General features: G+C 35.2%; 2 protein-coding genes across 5 annotated transcripts in view; one reads left to right on the forward strand and one right to left on the reverse strand.

Moving 5' to 3' along the window:
- SESN1 (sestrin 1) overlaps positions 1-18,318 on the forward strand; it is a 114,675-nt gene extending 96,357 nt beyond the window's left edge. For 2 of the 3 annotated variants that reach the window (XM_082475287.1, XM_082475289.1), the window contains exons 2-10: positions 3,451-3,516; positions 4,346-4,546; positions 5,176-5,358; positions 7,259-7,501; positions 9,884-10,031; positions 12,624-12,736; positions 14,880-15,070; positions 16,340-16,484; positions 17,139-18,318. In XM_082475287.1, coding sequence (XP_082331413.1) covers positions 3,451-3,516; positions 4,346-4,546; positions 5,176-5,358; positions 7,259-7,501; positions 9,884-10,031; positions 12,624-12,736; positions 14,880-15,070; positions 16,340-16,484; positions 17,139-17,225 — 1,377 coding nt within the window. In that variant the 3' untranslated portion in view covers positions 17,226-18,318. The remainder of the gene's footprint in view (positions 1-3,450; positions 3,517-4,345; positions 4,547-5,175; positions 5,359-7,258; positions 7,502-9,883; positions 10,032-12,623; positions 12,737-14,879; positions 15,071-16,339; positions 16,485-17,138) is intronic. The other variant, XM_082475288.1, reaches the window with a different exon arrangement.
- The window catches only part of ARMC2 (armadillo repeat containing 2), a 178,362-nt gene that overhangs the window by 3,383 nt on the left and 155,848 nt on the right, over positions 1-19,131 (reverse strand). The window contains exons 20-21 of one of the 2 annotated variants that reach the window (XM_082475148.1): positions 18,853-19,003; positions 17,820-18,418 (exon numbers count right to left, since the gene is read on the reverse strand). The exons of the other annotated variant lie outside the window; for it this stretch is intronic. The gene's annotated coding sequence lies outside the window, so the exon portion shown is untranslated. Of the gene's footprint in view, positions 1-17,819; positions 18,419-18,852; positions 19,004-19,131 lie in introns of those variants that run through there. 2 annotated transcript variants of the gene reach the window in all.

A 19,131-nucleotide genomic window follows, 5' to 3' on the forward strand; every position in this document is an offset into this window, starting at 1 on the left:
ACCTGCTTCCTGACAGTATCTGGATTAGGATAAATTGGGATGCAATTTCAGAGTTCATAAAATTCTATTTTACCTAGAACTAGCCGTAAGTAAAATAATGAAATTGGAGTCTTAAATATCAGATACTCCTTTCCATTCCTTTCCTTTCTTCAGTTTTTCTATTCTGTCCCCTGCTTTGTTAGACTAGACTGGTACCTCACCAAGGAATGAATGTGATCTTAACAGTAAGAGGTTCTTAGCATAATAGGTTTATAATCCATTCCTAAGAATGTTTGCTTTTTCTTAACATCCTGTTTTAAAACACAATTTTTCATAAAATACATAAAAGAATCTATTTCTAAAGGAACTGGGAAAGAAAGGTTTGACCTTTGAAGGCAAGGGAGAGGGGAGACAGTGATACCAGTATGGCCACTAAATTTGGCTACAGGGATGGACTTTCAAAGACTTGAGAATTAGAAAGGACCATTGGGAAAGACCTTTGGCATGCCTATAGGAAAATATTCCATTTCTGAAACATTGATAGTCACTTTCTTGGAATTGTAAAGCTATTGTTTTGTAACAGTTTGATATATAAACTATCTATTTGGTATAGAAATAAAACCAAAACAACATACTTCAACCTCTTTGTTTTGAGGCCCTTGTGCTAGGAATCTGGTCTTATTTTTAAAAAAATAAACACACACACATACACAATCCACATGCTGCTAATGTATTTGTAGGTTAAAGTCCTAGAAATGGAATTGGTAATTTTTTTTCCCTTTCCTTACAAATAGTAACATAATATATATGTATTATACACTTTGTATTCCCCCCCCCCCCACATAATGTATCTTGGAGATCTTTTAAAGCCAACTTGTATAGAACTGCTTCATTCTTTGTGAGGACTTCATGCTATTCTAGTCTATGGTCATACTAAACTTGATTGAAACAGTCCTCTATTGATGAGCACTTAGGTTGCTTTATATCTTGTACTACTAGAAACAATGTTGCAGTGATTATACTTTTACACATGACATTTAAGAAATGTGAGTATAGGGTAATGTTTAGAATGGAATTATTGATTAGGGTATGTAACTTTAAAATTTTGATCAGTATTTCAAATTGCCCTCCTAGAAGTTGTAGTAATTTATACTCCTTATATGTTTCTTGATATTTTTTCCTCACACTTCAAAACACTCCCATCAGAAAAGTATAAGCAATGAGTGGCTATTTCTCCACCCCCTCTTCAACACAGCCTATCATCAAACTTTTTGATCTTAAGCAGTATTTTAGGTGAAAAATTGTATCTCAGTGTACTTAAATGGCAGTTGTTTTATTGTGAGGGTTGATCCATTTTTTCAGCCATATATATTTCATTTTCTTTGAACTGTCCATGTCCTTTGTTCATTTTTCTGTGAGGTTGTTGGGGGTTTTCTTAGTGATTTGTCTTTATGTATTAAAAAAATTTAGCCCTTTGCTATATGAGTTGCAAATATATTTCCAAGTTTTCTGTTTGCTTTTGACTTTATGTGTTTATTTTTCCCATGTGAAAGTCTTTATTTTTATGTCATCAAATTTATCAATCTTATATTTTATGATTTCCTGGTTTTGTAGCATTCTTAGACCTAAGTCCACAGGTATTTTCTTCTAATACTGTAATGTTTTTTATTTTTGTTTTTTACACTTATATCTGATTTATTGTGGAGTAAAGTATGATTTAAGCTGCCAATTTCACTTTTTTCTGAGTGGCTCTCCAGTTGTACCAAAATCATTTGTTGAATAATCCATTTCTCCTCCTTTGAAATGCCACCTTTTGTATACTAAAGTCACAAGAATAGTGTCTCTTAGGTAGAAAATGAATAATAAACCCCTGAAATGGGGTGTTTGCTAAAATGCATTTTGTTTAAATAAGATAGTAAAGAACTGAGAAGGGGTAAGTATTGATTTTTAGCCTTAAAGTCTTGCCCAGTATATTTTGGTAGAAATGTATGTAATTAAATCAGTTAGAAAGGCCAGTAGAGTCATCATTTTATATAAATGGCTGCATTTGTGCCAAGATGATGTGTTGAATAGCAGGAATGTGGGTTTTTTCCTTGCATTTATTATAGGATATTAAAATTGAGACACATACACGGCCGGGCCAGTGAATTTAGTGCCTCCTCTAATGAGGGGCATGGTTATTAGACATTACTATCTTCAGTATAAGTGTGGAATTATCAGAGTAAGAAATCACTGACCTCCAATACAAGATTATTTGAAACATATATAAAATTTTAGATTTAGTTGGCAAATCCAGCCTACTTTGAATCTGAATCTTGAGTTCTCCTAATTAAGATTCTCTTCAATTTTGTCCTGCCTGCTTAATTTTTAAAAATCCATTCTGCTCAAAAGGTTTTCATTCACTTGGACCAGATTTCTTGAATTGCTGCCACATGTTCTTCTCTGACTGCCCCCTCCCCCCTTTTTTTCCTTTAAAAGGAAAGCATCTGGTTTATATCATGAAGGACTTTTGGAAGCAGTAGAGAGAGGGTAGAAATAATATTTGTATGTAATTATATAAGCAAGGGTTAATATTTAGTTGTTAAAGAAGGAGGGGGTTTTTGTTTAGAGACTGGAGTGATAGGACATGAGCCTCAAAAAGAAAAAAAAAAAAGTCTGAATTACATTTTGGTTTTGTTTCTATTAGCACACTGTATTGAGGGAAAAGATGGAAGCCTAACAGTAGATTGTCAGTTTTTGTTAACCACACTACACTGTCACATAAAGTATAGAATTCTAGGTTCACTATGTCAAAAGGCAGAAAACCATTTATTTTTTAATTAGTTGAGCTCCTCTAAAATATAAGCAAAGTTGATGAGATCCTATAAATTAAAAATTTAAGGAAAACTCACAAACAAAATTAATTTCTCTAAAATTGTTTTACTCAACCACAGAGAAACCATGCCCTGCACTACTTTCTCTTTTGTGGATTTAAATAGCTTTTTTATTTTTCATAGTATTTCTGTTCTTGTGAAGTGTTATTATAGATGTAGTAATAATTATACTTCAGTTTAAGACATCTAGGTAGAGGTTATGGCTTTTTCATTTCCTGACAAGATGCACAGGGATTGATATTTTGGTTGGTTGGGTTTTGGATGTACAAGCACATTGGTCTTATTTTGTATCACTGACAATCCACAGGGTTGGCTGCTATGTGCTGAACTTTCTGTTCTAGACTTTCTGCCAAGTACTTTATGCAAAACTCTGGTTTTAGTGAAACAGGTTTTATTGTTTTTAGTCAGAGTTGTATTATAAACTGTTGTCAGCTATGTAATGCAAACAGAGGATCTGGTATATATATATGGCCATGAAAAAAAAACAACAGAACAAGCCAGTCTCTGTTCAACTGGCTGTTTTTCTCTCCCATTCCTGTGGCCTCAGTTCATGTTGTTTACTGCTGGAGGCCTGAGATGGTGTAGTTTTCTTTTCTAGGAACTTGGAATTAGAATTCCTCGACCACTAGGACACGGACCAAGCAGATTCATCCCAGAAAAGGAGGTATGTTGTTTGTGAAAGTACATAGTGAACTGTATGCTTCTAAGGAAAAGCTTTCATGACCCACATCTTTGCATCTGAACAACTGTTGGTCAACAATATGCTTTACACAAGTTAATCATCATGTTTTGGCAGTGAATATGTGGGATTAAAAAACTGTTATAGTCATGTTGATTTCTAGTATTTCATGATGCTTTTCTAACACCCATATTTAATCAAGCAAAGGCAAGACTTGTTTTTGACCAATGATATGCCACCTGCTTATATTTAGATGTTGTTTAGGTGTGCCCATAAGCCGAGTTACTTGGTCTTGGCCAACTCCACAGGCTGGTGTCAATGCTAGATTGGATCTTTAATTCTAAATATGTAAATGCTCCTATACTTTGTTTTCACAGGGATTGTTTACTGTTAGTTACTTTTGGTTCTCTGTAAATTCAGGGAGAGTAGGTGTTGTTAAAAGGAAAGGCATTAGTGTCTGTTTGCAAGCTCTGCAAATTTGATAATCTAAATCTGGATTCTGGATTTAGATCTGGATGTCTGGATTCTGGTCAAGTCTGCAAGCAGCCTATCTAGATGGCCTTTAATGTTTGGCCTTTGTTGTTTTTCCCCTGCTACATGATATGTGACTCTTTATTCTGCTATCTTGCAACCAGTTGAGTTAAATTTGTAGAATTATAACCTCTCTTTCTTAAGCCAAATTTAATCTGCTTCTAGGTGACACTTAGAGTGCAGTGCATGCATATTCCTTTTTTTTCCCCTCCCCCTGCGTATTTTCTTTCTTTTACACTGATTTACAATTTCTGAAACCATGGTTTTCCTCTCTTTCATACAGATTCTTCAAGTGGGGAGTGAAGACGCACAGATGCATACTTTATTTGCAGATTCTTTTGCTGCTTTGGGTCGTTTGGATAATATTACCTTAGTGATGGTTTTTCACCCACAATATTTAGAAAGTTTCTTAAAAACTCAACACTACCTACTGCAAATGGATGGGCCATTACCCCTACATTATCGGCACTACATTGGAATAATGGTTTGTAAACATTCAGTGAAAAATTCTTTCTGCCTGCTTTATTAATCTTTTTAAGAGATAGCTAATGCTTCAAACACAGGAATAAATCCTTATATTCTAACTTCTAATTGGATTCCTGTTAGATAGTATCTATTTTTCCTCTTTCTAAATGAGTATGCTGTCAAATATAACAGAAAAAGAAATATGTATTTACACTCTGTTGAGAACCATTTTCTATTAAATACGAGAATAAAGTAGAACACAAGATTATTTCACTGGTAGTTCAGATTGACATAAGTGGTGGTACTCACGTTCAATTTATAAATAATATTCCATTGTTTTATGGTTGGCACCTTAATTGAAGTTTCTTCTTAATCTGAGGTTCTGACAGTAGGTATAAAATTTTTCTAAAGTTCAGATATTTTGATCAGATATTTTATTTGTTCTTGGGATATTTTTGAGGTGCTTTCTATAGTATATGAATTTTTAAATGTTTATATGAAAACTTCATTTCTGTAGTATATGGAAAATTTGAAAACTTACTAATCAAAAACTTAATTAGCTGTTTTGCATATTGTAAAGAAAAAGATTTGTAGTTGTTCAAGATTTTAATATGAGTAATTAGAATAATCTTTTTGTTTTCTCTTAAGGCTGCAGCAAGACATCAGTGCTCCTACTTAGTGAATCTCCATGTAAATGATTTCCTTCATGTTGGTGGAGACCCCAAGTGGCTTAACGGTTTAGAGAATGCTCCTCAAAAACTACAGAATTTAGGAGAACTTAACAAAGTGTTAGCCCATAGACCTTGGCTTATTACCAAAGAACATATTGAGGTAAGTAGAGAATATATCTAGGGTGTCATTAAAAAAAAAAAAAAATTAGACTAATTTTTAGAGCAGTTTTAGGTTTACAGAAAAATGGCACAGAAAGTAGAGTTCCCATATTCTACTCCTGTCAACCATCCACCCCGCCCCCACACACATACATAGTTTCTCTATTACTAACATCTAGTATTAGTATAGTACATTTGCTGTAACTGATGAATTAATAATGTCTAATTTACATTGGGGTTCACTCTTTGTGTTGTACAGTTCTATGGGTTTTGACAACTGCATAATGTCATGTTATCCACCAATTATGGTATCATACAGAATAGTTTCACTTCTCTCAAAATCTCCTATGCTCCCCCTATTCATCTCTCTCCCCTTCCCCCTGAAACTGCTGCTCTTTTTTACAGTCTTTATGGTTTTACCTTTTCCAGACTGTCATATAGTTGGAATCACACAGTATATAGCCCTTTCAGACTAGCTTATTTGTCAATATGCATTTAAGGTTTCTCCATGGCTTTTCATGGCTTGATAGCTCATTTTTTATTGCTGAAAAATACATGTATGGATGTATCACAGTTTATCCATTCATCTATTGAAGGACATCTTGGTTACTTCCAGTTTTTGGCAATTATGAATAAAGCTTCTACAAACATTCACATGCAGGCTTTTTGGTGGACATAAGTTTTCAACTCAGTTGGGTAAATAACTAGGAGTGTGACTGCTGGATCGTATGATAAGCTTGTGTTTAGCTTTGTAAGAAACTGTCATCCAAAGTGGCTATACCAGTTTGTGTTCCCATGAGCAATGGATGAGCATTCCTGTTGCTCCACATCCTTGTCAGCATTTGTTGTTATCAGTGTTCTGGATTTTAGCCATTCTGATAGATGTAAAGTGGCATCTTGTTGTGTTATCTTTGTAAAATACCATTTTAAACTAGTTTCGTCTGGTTCTATTTATTAATAAAGATAATAGAATAAAAGTAGATGGACATTCTCTAAAAGAATCTACCATGCAGTAGAAATTCTTAAAAATACAATATATTTTTGGTGTTGTCTTTCTCTCTTTTTAGAATATTTATTTATTTATTTATTGGCCATGCCTCAAGGCTTGTGGGATCTTAAGTTTCCTGACCAGGGATGGAACCCATGCCCCCTGCAGTGGAAGTGCAGAGACCTAACCACTGAACCTCCAGGGAATTCCCTAGAATATTTTAGATTCTTTTATGTAATTGAAGCATCTTATTATCAAGGAGATACAAGATTTGAATATGATTAATGCAATGTCTGTTATATTGTCTAGTAATATAAAATTACACAATATTATAAAATAGATAATGAAGCAGAGTGGACACAGATTTGTAAGACTTTGAAGAACTGTAGGCTTTACCTTGAGCATAATTTTTAAAATAAATATAATTTGATGATTTAAGAATATTCAGAGTCAAGTTGTTCAAACCACTTTTTAAAAATTCCTTGAGGAGGCCTGATAATAAAGAAAAACAGGAGTATTTTACACAGTAGCTTCTACTTTAAACACAAATTCATTACATTTGGTTTGAGACTGCACTAACAACATGGTTAATGCATTCATAATCCATCATCTGAAATATGGCAACTGCTTTTAAACAAAATGTATTCTACATTTTTAAATCAGGATTTCAGAAAGTCAAAATAATAACAAATGTGTCATTATCAGATTATGTTAAGCTCTATATTTGTGAATACATATTTATAAAAATTAAATTAGCAAATTCTGGGTTCTACATGCCTCAAATTGTAATTTTATCCTAAGTTTTATATAGTAACTAATCCTGTTTTCAATAGGTTAAATACCAAGATGAACTGTATTCTTCCATCAATACCATACCCCAGTATAAAAATATGTTCTCGTTTTTTTCCCCAAGGGACTTCTAAAAGCTGAAGAGCACAGCTGGTCCCTTGCAGAACTGGTACATGCAGTAGTTCTACTTACACACTATCATTCTCTTGCCTCATTCACATTTGGCTGTGGAATCAGTCCAGAAATTCATTGTGATGGTGGCCACACATTCAGACCTCCTTCTGTTAGTAACTACTGCATCTGTGACATTACAAATGGCAATCACAGTGTGGATGAGATGCAGGTCAACTCAGCAGGAAATGTTTCGGTAAGTATCTATTATTTATTATAGGATCATCATAAGAGTAATCACAGTAATTGCTGTTATATTATTTTTTCATTTGGCTTTTAAGAAAATCTACCCTGTTAAGTCCAAAAAGATATTAGGCCCCCATACCTGTTCATTCAGCAAGTATTTATTGACTGCCTCCAAATGCTCAGCACTAGTCTGATGCTAAGGGACATACAAAATTATAAGACCCTCTAGGAGGTTACATTTGAATACTTTTAGGATCAGAAGCCACCAACAATGTGCCCCATCAGAGCCATCTGGTATTGAACGGCTACTGAGTGAGATGAGGGGAGACTGAGAACAGTGGAACCTGGTGGTAGAAACTTCCTGATGCTGATCACATCGTTTTGCACAGAAGAAACAGGCTGTCTTCTTAATTATTTTTTAGAAGATTTAATCAGCCTTGATCTGGAATTTCTCCTTTTAAAATACTTCTTCATGTTTTAACTTCTCACAAATATATGTAAAAGTGAATATAAATTTATTAAAATGCTTTTACCTCTATTCCTTCTCTTCTCTGGCTTTTATATTTTCTCAGTTATGTTATTCCTTTGAAACAGATCAGAATGAGTTGAATTTTCTATAAGCAAATTTTAATTCTATATATAATGAGTCAAAATTCCCTGTGCATTCTTTAGCTGTAGTGAAAGAGCAAAGGGTTTATATTTCCAAATTGAAATCACAGAAACAACATTACAGCCTTCTGAATACTTTGCACAGATTTTCTCAGTTGTATTATTACTTTTAAACAGATTTGGACAGGTTGAATTTATATATTTGACTTTAACGTGTATTTGACTGTTAACATATATTTGACTGTGGGCAAGTTATCTAACCTCTCTGAGCCTCCATTCTTTCATTTCTAAATAAAGGTCAAACACAAGGTTATTGTAAAGTTTAAATGAAATGTCTGTAAAGAGGTAAAAGGCCTAGTACAGTGCTTGGCATTTATCAGGTACTAAATAAGAGGTAGCATTTACATATGGTGAGATTAGCACAGGAGGGAAAATCATGTTCCCAAGGTTGATCACTGTGCTGTGCTGGCAAGGCCCAAGACCATCAGTTCCACCCTCTGTTGAGCTATCTGGATTGTTGTTAGAGGCCTGCATATGGCCACTGATTATTTATCAAAGCTTAAAGGTTATGAGATGGTCTAAGGGAGAGTACATGAGTTGCTAGGATGCTTAGAGTTGGATTGTTGTCCTTCCCCACCTTTGATTTAGTACAAGGCTAAAGAAAAAGTACTGTTCCTAGTTATCGCTCTATTAAATGAGATAATAGTGAAATAATCGAATTTTTAAAAACTTCCCTAGTAGATAAGCTCCCTGTTCCCAGGTGTTGAGCATTTTTTAGGAATAAATATTTTTAAATTAAGGTATGTACCTTGTTTTTTTTAGACATAATGCTATTGCACACTTAATAGACTACAGTATAAACAGTATAGCGGACAGTATAGTACAGTACAGTATACAGTATAATGTACAGTACAGTATAGTGTATTTTTGGCTGCATTGGGTCTTCGTTGCTGCTCGTGGGCTTTCTCTAGTTGCAGCGAGCGGGGGCTACTCTTGGTTGCAGTGCGTGGGCTTCTCGTTGAGGTGGCTTCTCTTGTTGCGGAGCATGGGTTCTAGGCGCGCGGGCTTCAGTAGTTGTGGCATGCTGGCTCAGCAGTTGTGGCTCGTGGGCTCTAGAGCAGAGGCTCAGTTGTTGTGGCGCACGGGCTTAGTTGCTCCACAGCTTGTGGGATCTTCCCAGACCAGGGCTCGAACCCGTGTCCCCTGCATTGGCAGGCAGATTCTTAACCACTGTGCCACCAGGGAAGTCCCTAAACATAACTTTTTATATGCACTGGAAAACCAAAAAATTCATGACTCGCTTTGTTGCAGTGGTGTGGAACTGAACCCACAATACACCTGAGATATGCCTGTCTATTGACAACATGCCCAGTGTACACAGTTGATGCAAAACCACTTATACTTTGTGTACCTTATTTAACTGATTGAGCAAATAAAAGTTTAACTCTTAAATATTCAGTTGTTTTAAATTGACTAGTGTTAAATTTTAATTTTTAAAATTTAGCATTGATAGTAATGATATTACTAATTTTAGTAATAAAAGGTAAAACATTAGAATGTGTTCTTAAAATCATTTTTCTCTTATATTTTAAAATTTAAATATCTGTATATATAATAGGCCAAAATAATTGTTTTTGATTCATTCATGTGCATTAAAGTTATAAGAAGATCTACTTTTCTTATATTGTATTAAGATGCAAATTCTTATGAAACAGACTTAATAAAATTCAAAAATTTCATTCCGTGTTTGACATATGTAACCTTAATTGCACTTTCTTTTCAGGTAAGTGATTCCTTCTTTGAGGTCGAAGCCCTCATGGAAAAGATGAAGCAGTTACAGGAATGTCGAGATGAAGAAGAGGCAAGTCAGGAAGAGATGGCTTCACGTTTTGAAATAGAAAAAAGAGAGAGCATGTTTGTCTTCTCTTCAGGTAAAAGCAACGATTACATAGTCAATAAAATGTCTATTGTGTCCAAAAATAAAAGCCCAATTTTTTAATTTAAGAGAATTTAAATAAAAGTATCCTTTTTTTATTGGAATATAGTTGATTTACAATGTTGTATTAGTTTCAAGTGTACAGCAAAGTGAATCTGTTATACATATATCCACTGTTTTTTCAGATTCTTTTCTCATATAGGTCATTACAGAGTATTGAGTAGAGTTCCCTGTGCCATACAGTAGGTCCTTATTAGTTATCTGTTTTGTATATAGTAGTGTGTATATGTCAATTCCAATCTCCCAGTTTATCCCTCCCCCCTTTTCCCCCCAGTAACCATAGATTTGTTTTCTACATCTGTGACTCTATTTCTGTTTTGTAAATAAGTTCATTTGTACCACTTTTTTTAGAGTCTACGTGTAAGCGGTTACATATGATATTTGTCTTTCTCTGTCTGACTTAACTTCACTTAACATGATAATCTCCAGGTCCATTCATGTTGTGGCAAATGACATTATTTTGTTCCATTTTATGGCTGAGTAACATTCCACTGTATATATGTACCACATCTTCTTTATCCACTCCTCTATTGATGGACATTTAGGTTGCTTCCATATCGTGGCTATTGTAAATACTGCTGTAATGAACATTGGGGTGCATGTATTTTCAAATTATGGTTTTCTCCATATATACGCCCAGGAGTAGGATTGCTGGATCAGATGGTAACTCTATTTTTAGTTTTTTAAGGAACCTCCATACTCTTCTCCATAGTGGCTGAACCAATTTACATTCCCAGCAACAGCTGTAGCATTTACTGTTTGAGATTTTTTGATGATGGCCATTCTGACCAGTGAGAGGTGCTATCTCATTGTAGTTTTGATTTGCATTTCTCTAATAATTAGTGATGTTCAGCATCTTTTCTTGTGCTTTTTGGCCATCTGTATGCCTTCTTTGGAGAAATCTATTTAGATCTTCTGCCCATTTTTGGATTGGGTTGTTTTTTTGATACTGAGCTGCATGAGCTGTTTGTATATTTTGGAGATTCTTTGTCAGTTGCTTCGTTTGCAAATATTTTCTCCCATTCTGTGGGTTATCTTTGCTGTGCAAAAGCTTTTAAGTTTAATCCAAATATGTCTTTCCTTTTAGAAAGGTTATTGCATAGGTAGTCCTACTTCTAGAAAAGGAAGTTATAGTGAAAACAGCACTAGACTAAGAGCGAGGACATTCGATTTGGGTTCTAATACTACAATCACTTCTAATAAACTTTGTGAATATAAGTCATTTAACATTGGGTGCTTTTCTTCCTTTTTTTTTCCTATCTTTTTTTTTTTTTTAACTTATTTATTTATTTATTTATTTTTGGCTGTGTTGGGTCTTCGTTTCTGTGTGAGGGCTTTCTCTAGTTGCGGTGAGCGGGGGCCACTCTTCATCGCGGTGCGCGGGCCTCTCACTATCGTGGCCTCTCTTGTTGCGGAGCACAGGCTCCAGACGCGCAGGCTCAGCAGTTGTGGCTCATGGGCCTAGTTGCTCCGCGGCATGTGGGATCTTCCCAGACCAGGCCTCGAACCTGTGTCCCCTGCATTAGCAGGCAGATAGATTCTCAACCACTGCGCCACCAGGGAAGCCCTGTCTTCTTTAAAATGAGGAAATTGCATTTAAAGGCCTGAGATTGCTTCCAGCTTTAAAATTCTATGATTTGTGAAAAGGAGCTACTTATTAGATAACTAACAACAATGTAAATCCTTTATGTTTGGCCTTTATCAAATGTAGGCTATAGGATTTAATATGTAAACCAGATAATTTAAAGGAAAAAAGTTAATAAAGTGTGTCAGTGTATTTTGACAATAATAGAGTGGGACAAAGAGTATATGTTAAAAGCAAGTTTCTTAATAGCAAAGAAAAAATCAAATTTGTATAAATGGAGGTTGGATGTTAGCTTGAGGAGAAGTCTTTGATTTTATTTACTTGAAACTATAATCTCATCGACTCCTAAACATGAAGATAATCTGAAAAGGCTTAGAGCAGTGCAGGAAACATTGTAAAAACAATGACGCACAGAACCTCTTTCCTTTATTCATCAATCATTTTAGAATTGTTTCTAGGACCTTCGAGCTGTTAAAGAGATCATTTTATATATTGTGTGATATTAAAAATATTCCAAGTGCTAAAGTTAAAAATAGTCCAAGTGCTAAAGTTTAGAGCATAAAGTTTAAAGTTTATATTTGTTATCACCATAAAGATTATTCAAAAGGGTGTTCATACTTGGAGTACATACTTTTCAGTAGAACCTAGTATCTATAAACTACAGTGGGGACACAGAGGGAGAGAGGATCTGTGAAAGAGAGGAATGAAAAGCATAGAAAATTCAACCATGAGTATTTTTTTAATAACAGAGAATCTACTTTTATTATATTCCATTTACTAGTAAGTAGGCTATTTCTTATAGTTTTAAGACTTTTAGTTGATATTGGTTACTCAGTGTCAGAGAAAGGGTAATCCTGTTTTTACTTGTTATAGGTAAAATGAATTTTAACTAGCATCCTGTTTTTGAAAGGCTTTCGTGGTTTTTTTAAAAAATTATTTCAGATGATGAAGAAGTTACACCAGCAAGAGATGTATCTCGTCACTTTGAGGATACTAGTTATGGCTATAAGGATTTCTCTAGACATGGAATGCACGTCCCAACATTTCGAGTCCAGGTAAAATGACAACTTGTTGTATGTACATGCTTGATTAGAAATATCTCAGTCTGACTTAAAATAAGAAAGAGCCATCTGGATTTGAGAACAGAAAGCGATGCAGAGAAAAATAACTTTTCTACGTACACGTAATTCCCTTAGGTATGTTTATTATATTGTTAAAGTTCATAAATCAGTTGCTCAGAATTCAAAACACATTCACCCATAAAGCAAAATTACAATAGTGGTTAGGTTCCCAGAGATGGTTTGCAGAAACCCAGTTAAAGTTCCTACTATAACTAAACAATAAATAATAGTTGTGTTTGAGCCTAGCTTGCATTTATAGCATTGTTTTACTGAGCCCCAGTGTTAAAGTGAGGTGATTTCTGCCCTGATATGCACCAGGCCTGAGTGACAAGAGAAATGTCCTCACAGCATCTCAGGCATTATGTGTGTGTGGGTGGAGGGAAAGAGGATGAGAAAGAGTGAAAAATTTGCTTAAATTAGGACTTATAGGGAAAGCGGATTTTTTGTTTTCTTTTTAATTTGGGTGAGTTCTTACAGATACCATAGAAAATAAACCATGATTACAATAACCTAATTCCCTTTAAAATATGAACTGAATGTCATTTGAAGCAATGAGAATTTTTAAAGCTTTTAAATTTAAACCTTAAAGAGGATTCACATAAATAAATCTTATTCCAAAATTACTTAGCACCCATCTCTTAGAATAAATAAAGTTACTGGGGTAGGGAGTAGAATTATTGTTGGTAGACCCAGTTTGTTTAGCTCCATAATTGTTAACTTTGAAATACACAGTAAAACTTCCCAGTACAATTCTGTATATACTGAGCCCATGGAAACTTAGGGACCTCGTCGTCCTCCAGGATACCAGGCTCCTTCTCTGTTTTCGCTTTGGCAGGAGGCACTGTGCTAAGTGCTTTGCAAGTATATCTCAGGGGTAACAATTGCTGTATCTTCTAGTTCCAGAATAAAAGTTGAGAATCATCAATTAGCAAACATTTATCTATTCTGTGCTGTAGTTTTGTAAGACTGCTTTCAATCCGTCAGTAGAAACATACTGTAGTGTAAATATTTTTCTTAAACAGTCTGTTATATATTTAATTTAGATAGGTAAATATATAATTCAGATGAGTTGATATTCCCAACTTACCCAATTATTGTGCAGGGGCTATTATAACTCTTTTACCAGAATTACGAAAGTATTTGAGAACTATGAGATTTTTTTTTTCTTTGCTCAAGGAACTAACATATTGTTTAAGGAGACAGAATTAGGCACAAGGAAAGAATTATAGAATATTTTACTTGCTAGTGAAGTTGTGTCATGAAATATAATAGATTACAATTGAGATCGTGGACTGGAAAATTTTATGGAGGGAGATTAGAATTTGAGAGATTTGAATGGTTTAAAAGCATGGGCATTGTAAGCAGAGGAGACTAGGTAATAACTGAGCATAGGTTGAGGGAAGGGATCATAAACTGACTGGGCTGCTAAGACCTTCAAGCAAAGGATTAGTGGGAAGGTAGTTTAAAATTGATCAGATTTGTAGGTTTTGACCATAGTGATGGCATAATATCAAAGAGGTGTTTTAGGAAAATAAATATGGGAGTAACATTGAAGGTGGGGGCTTATTAAGTTTTGCTTGAGATGGAAAGAAAGGAAGCAGGGAGACTTTAATTTGGGAAAACTAATTAGGAGACACAATTAATAGGGCTGAGAATCAGAGGTGGGTAGGAGGAAAAAGAATGAATGATGGATACCTTGAATTAAAAATTTACAAAGTTTGAGGACCATCTGAATGCCTGCAGCAATAGAAAAGGAGAGTGGCCTCCCAAGATGGGTCATCTCTGAAGGCTGACGGGGGAAACTGAGAGAAAGCTGAATATGGGTGAGCTGTGTGTAAGGGGAAGAGATTCCACTGGTTTTTAAACTCGCTGAGTTACAAAACGTAACTTTTGCATGTTGCAGTATAGAAATTGAAAACATCAAACTGGAATGCAAGTGAAACTGAGAGCTAGGGATGTACTAGAAAGGCAGTGGATTTCAGCTGCCAGTACTTTCACTGCACCGAAGAGCGACAGACATAGAACTATAGTTGGCCACATTTTAATTATTCACATTTGTTCTGTTCTCTGTATTTAGGACTATTGTTGGGAAGACCATGGTTATTCTTTGGTAAATCGTCTTTATCCAGATGTAGGACAGTTGATCGATGAAAAATTTCACATTGCTTACAATCTTACTTATAATACAATGGCAATGCACAAAGATGTTGATACCTCAATGCTAAGACGGGCTATTTGGAACTATATTCACTGCATGTTTGGAATAAGGTTAGTCTGTTTTCTTATGTTTATGAAGAGGTATTTTCCTTTAGCCTAAATTATTCAGGTGTTTGGAACACATATGCACAGACATACATTAACATACTCAAAACCATCCCCTCCCCAATAGCTTATTTTTATGCATTTTGTGCTTCAAAAACTTGATTTTTTGCAGCTTGGTGTGTTTTCTCTTGCCTAGCTAAGCAGGAGGGAGAGTTAGGAATGCTGACAAGAGTTAAATAACAGATGCCTCCAGGGAAGAGGAGAGCAAGCAAGCTGGTCCAAGAGCATAGAGGAAGAGGCAAAGTTTGTCTCTGAACATTTATGGTATCTTTTCCCTTTGTATCATCTTTTATCTCCTGACACCCTCATACTTCTACCTTCATGGAACTTAGAACTCTTACAGTACGCTTCTAAAGAGTACCTACTCCCATGATACTTCATCAAAATACAAAACTTTCATATCCTGTTAGGTATTCAGCCCCATTTATTATGCTATATAGGAAACACAGCCATCATAAACCACCTTCTAACATACACAAACAACCATGCTGTGGTACTTTCTGATTATTTTAGCTGTAAAGTCAGACTTTCTCTTGCTTCTTCACTTTATCAGTAGCCAGGCTATGACTTTAGACTCCTGAATGGTTATATAGGACCCGCTTTACAAGAGCTTTCTTCCTTTTCTACTAAAAACCAAATAGGAGACTTCAGTTCTAGGAACTATCTGCCAGTGGGGCAGAGGAGACATTGGTGCCTACGACCATCTTGGCTTAGCCTTTCCTAAGTGTAGACACTGATTCTTTCCTCTCAGACACCTCTCCCCCCTTTTTTCTCATCTGACCCCAAGAACTCCTGGAAACATAAGAAAAAATATTTATTTACACAAATAGATTATAATTTGTATATCATGTAATAGTATCAATAAGTATTATTGTCTGATTAATTTGTTAATTTCTTAATATCAGCAATACTCAAACTTTGTTTCCAGAATTTGTTCCTCAATGTGGTTGCTTATTCATGATTGTAAATATATATTGTTGCTTGGGCACTGGCAATTTTTTTGTTCATCTAACTTCTCTGTTTGTTTCTTACCCCTGTATACTCATTCATCCACCCCCAATGAAACATTGTAAAGCTGTCATTTTGGGGGACAGCTACCTACACAAAGAGGGGGAAATAAATAATACAGCATTTACTATTGATGTCTGTACTTCCATAAGAAGAAAACAGACTATACATCAAAAATATAGTAATTCTCACATTGTCTTTTAACAGATATGATGACTATGACTATGGTGAAATTAACCAGCTATTGGATCGTAGCTTTAAAGTTTATATCAAAACTGTTGTTTGCACTCCTGAAAAGGTTACCAAAAGAATGTATGATAGCTTCTGGAGGCAGTTCAAGCACTCTGAGAAGGTAAGTACCTATTGTGTTTACTCTAACTTAGCAGTGATCCTTATTCTCCTTCACCTAATCTAATGGGTCTCAAACCCCTTCTATCACCTCTACCAACCCAGAGAAGAACATTCCAGATCAGCTGCCTCAGATACCCCTTGGAAGGGGGAACCTCATTATGGTTTAAAGTAAAAGAATAAAGACAGGGAGAACAGGTGTGCTGGCCTCTCCTCAAAGTGCTAGCATCACTGTAACTGCTTAGGAGAAAGAAGAGGGTGTTTGTGAATGATGATTTGGCAGGGAAGTTGTTATTCTAACAAACCTTCAAGAAGAGACAAACCTTCAAGAAGAGATGTGATCGAATATAAATATAAGCTCAAAACATCTATCCAAAAAAGCTGGTCTTCACAGCTCAGCAAAGACCATTATGATGGTAACAGCTCAGACAGAACTGATGTTATTCAGTGGCACACAGAAAACATTTCTGGTGTTTATTAGATGCACTGAAACTGATTGTGAATGCTTATAACCCTCTCTTTTTTTTTTTTGCATCTTTATTGGAGTATAATTGCTTTACAATGTTGTGTTTCTGCTGTATAAGAAAGTGAATCAGTTATATGTATACATATATCCTCATTGAACCCTATCTTAAATGATAATGTGTTTTATATTCAGGTTCATGTTAATCTGCTTCTTATAGAAGCTAGGATGCAAGCAGAACTCCTTTATGCTCTGAGAGCCATTACCCGCTATATGACCTGATGCCTTTCCTCCATTAAAGAAGATGAACGATCAGCAGATATATAGTCCTACAAGGGGAAGGTACTAAGCCCCAGGACCAATGGTAGATAAAAGAATTCAGAAATCCATTGTGCCATGATTCCTTTAGTTTCTGCTATTTTACTGTGGAAATGCCACTGCTGGCACAAGCAGTGAGTGCTTGGCAGCTTCAAGTTTAGAGCTGTGAAGAAGGGCTGCTGTTCACAGTATTTTGCTTTTTGACAGTACAAGATGCTGTATAACTTTTAATACAGCAAATAGTAACTCTCAAAATCCTGTTGCTTTTATGTTAAAAAAATAACAATTGGAGCATGCAAAGAATGGGACTTTGATAATGATGTAAGCTTTTATACTGATACATAAAGAATTTTAGATATTGGTGCTGCTATTCCTGCTGGTGGAATGACTAGAGTGGCTGTTCCAGTTAAGCTATTAGTAATAAAGTGAACACTGCTACTATCTGAGCCTACATACATAATTTTTGTGGTTTCAAATTAAACTTGCATATGTGTTAATTTTTTTTGCATCTAAAATTACTCACAGCTCGGCAAAGACCATTATGATGGTAACAGCTCATTTCTTTCATATAGTTTTTTAATTCAGAGTTATTGGATGATATTAAATTACAGTGGCATTCTTAAAGATTTTCTTCAAAAAGCAATCTTAAATGAAAGTGTGTAAATTATAAGAAAAGCTGGCTACCTTTTAATATGCTGTTTCCCAAGATTCTCTGACACTGGAGGGCAGCTGTCTTGTACAGTATTTTTGTTTCCAGCACCAAAGTTATGAGAAATATTGCTGTAGACTGCTGCGCAGTCCCAGGTGCATTCTGCCCCTCTGCTCCTGCCCACCTCATGGTCCCCACTTCAGAGGTTGTACAGCTCCTTAAATAATAAAGCTGGAAAATATATTTAGTCAGGTTATCAAATTTGATTTACAAAAATGCTAGCTTTGTTTGAAATGCAAACAGGGTTGAAAAAAATGTATTAAGTACTTGGTATTCTGGAGGCGTGAATTGCTTTTGAAGTCTGTCAGTATTATTGGTATTTTTCAATAAAGAATAATTTTTCTCCAATTTTTTTTGCTGTCTCAGTCTCTTAAAAAGTCATGACTTCACAATCGGTAACTATTCTGTTTCTTTTGACTTTTTCATTAGCCATCACACTTAAATAATTCTGTAATCAGATGAGAGACTATTAAATGGCACTCTTGAAGTCACTTTGAAAGATATTAAGAAGTTTTATTTTGGAAATAACTGGTACAGCCCCATGCCTTGTCCGTTTTGAACTGAGGTGGCTAATTAGGGAGCCACTACAGAACAAAAAATGACACTGTCAAACAATTAGAAATAGCTCTAAATTTAATCAAAGCTGTCGTAATAACTGTCTTACTCATCGAAACATTTATTGAGCTCCATCTAGTGCCTATAAATTTATAGTGTGGGATGGGAGGCACAGTTTTGAATGGAGGTGATGTACTTACCTTCACGGCTGTACACCCTACTGAGAAGATAAGGCTATCACCTTAGATAAAAATTATCTTCAATATATTTAAAGAAATATATAAGCCCATTTCTAGTCAGCTTACAATAATATACAAATGGTCTTACCCACTGAAGTTGCATCATGCCTCTGCCCTTTTCTGTCTGCTGCTGGGTTTTTTCATCATAGCAATACAGGTGAATCCAACAAGTAAAGTTGCACTGGATTTAGTTAAATTTTTACTCATTCTGCTGCTGCTCTTTGTTCTTTGCACTTGCTCTTGAAAATACAAAATTTCTCATAGAGGTTCTAATCAGTAGTAGGATGATCACAAAACAAGATAAACTGAATTCATTATCTTCTTTCACTGAAGCTTATAAACTACTTACAAATCACGATTCGAAATT

This window comes from Balaenoptera physalus (genome assembly GCF_965194825.1).
Source record: "Balaenoptera physalus genome assembly, chromosome: 9".
Taxonomy (NCBI): domain Eukaryota; kingdom Metazoa; phylum Chordata; class Mammalia; order Artiodactyla; family Balaenopteridae; genus Balaenoptera; species Balaenoptera physalus.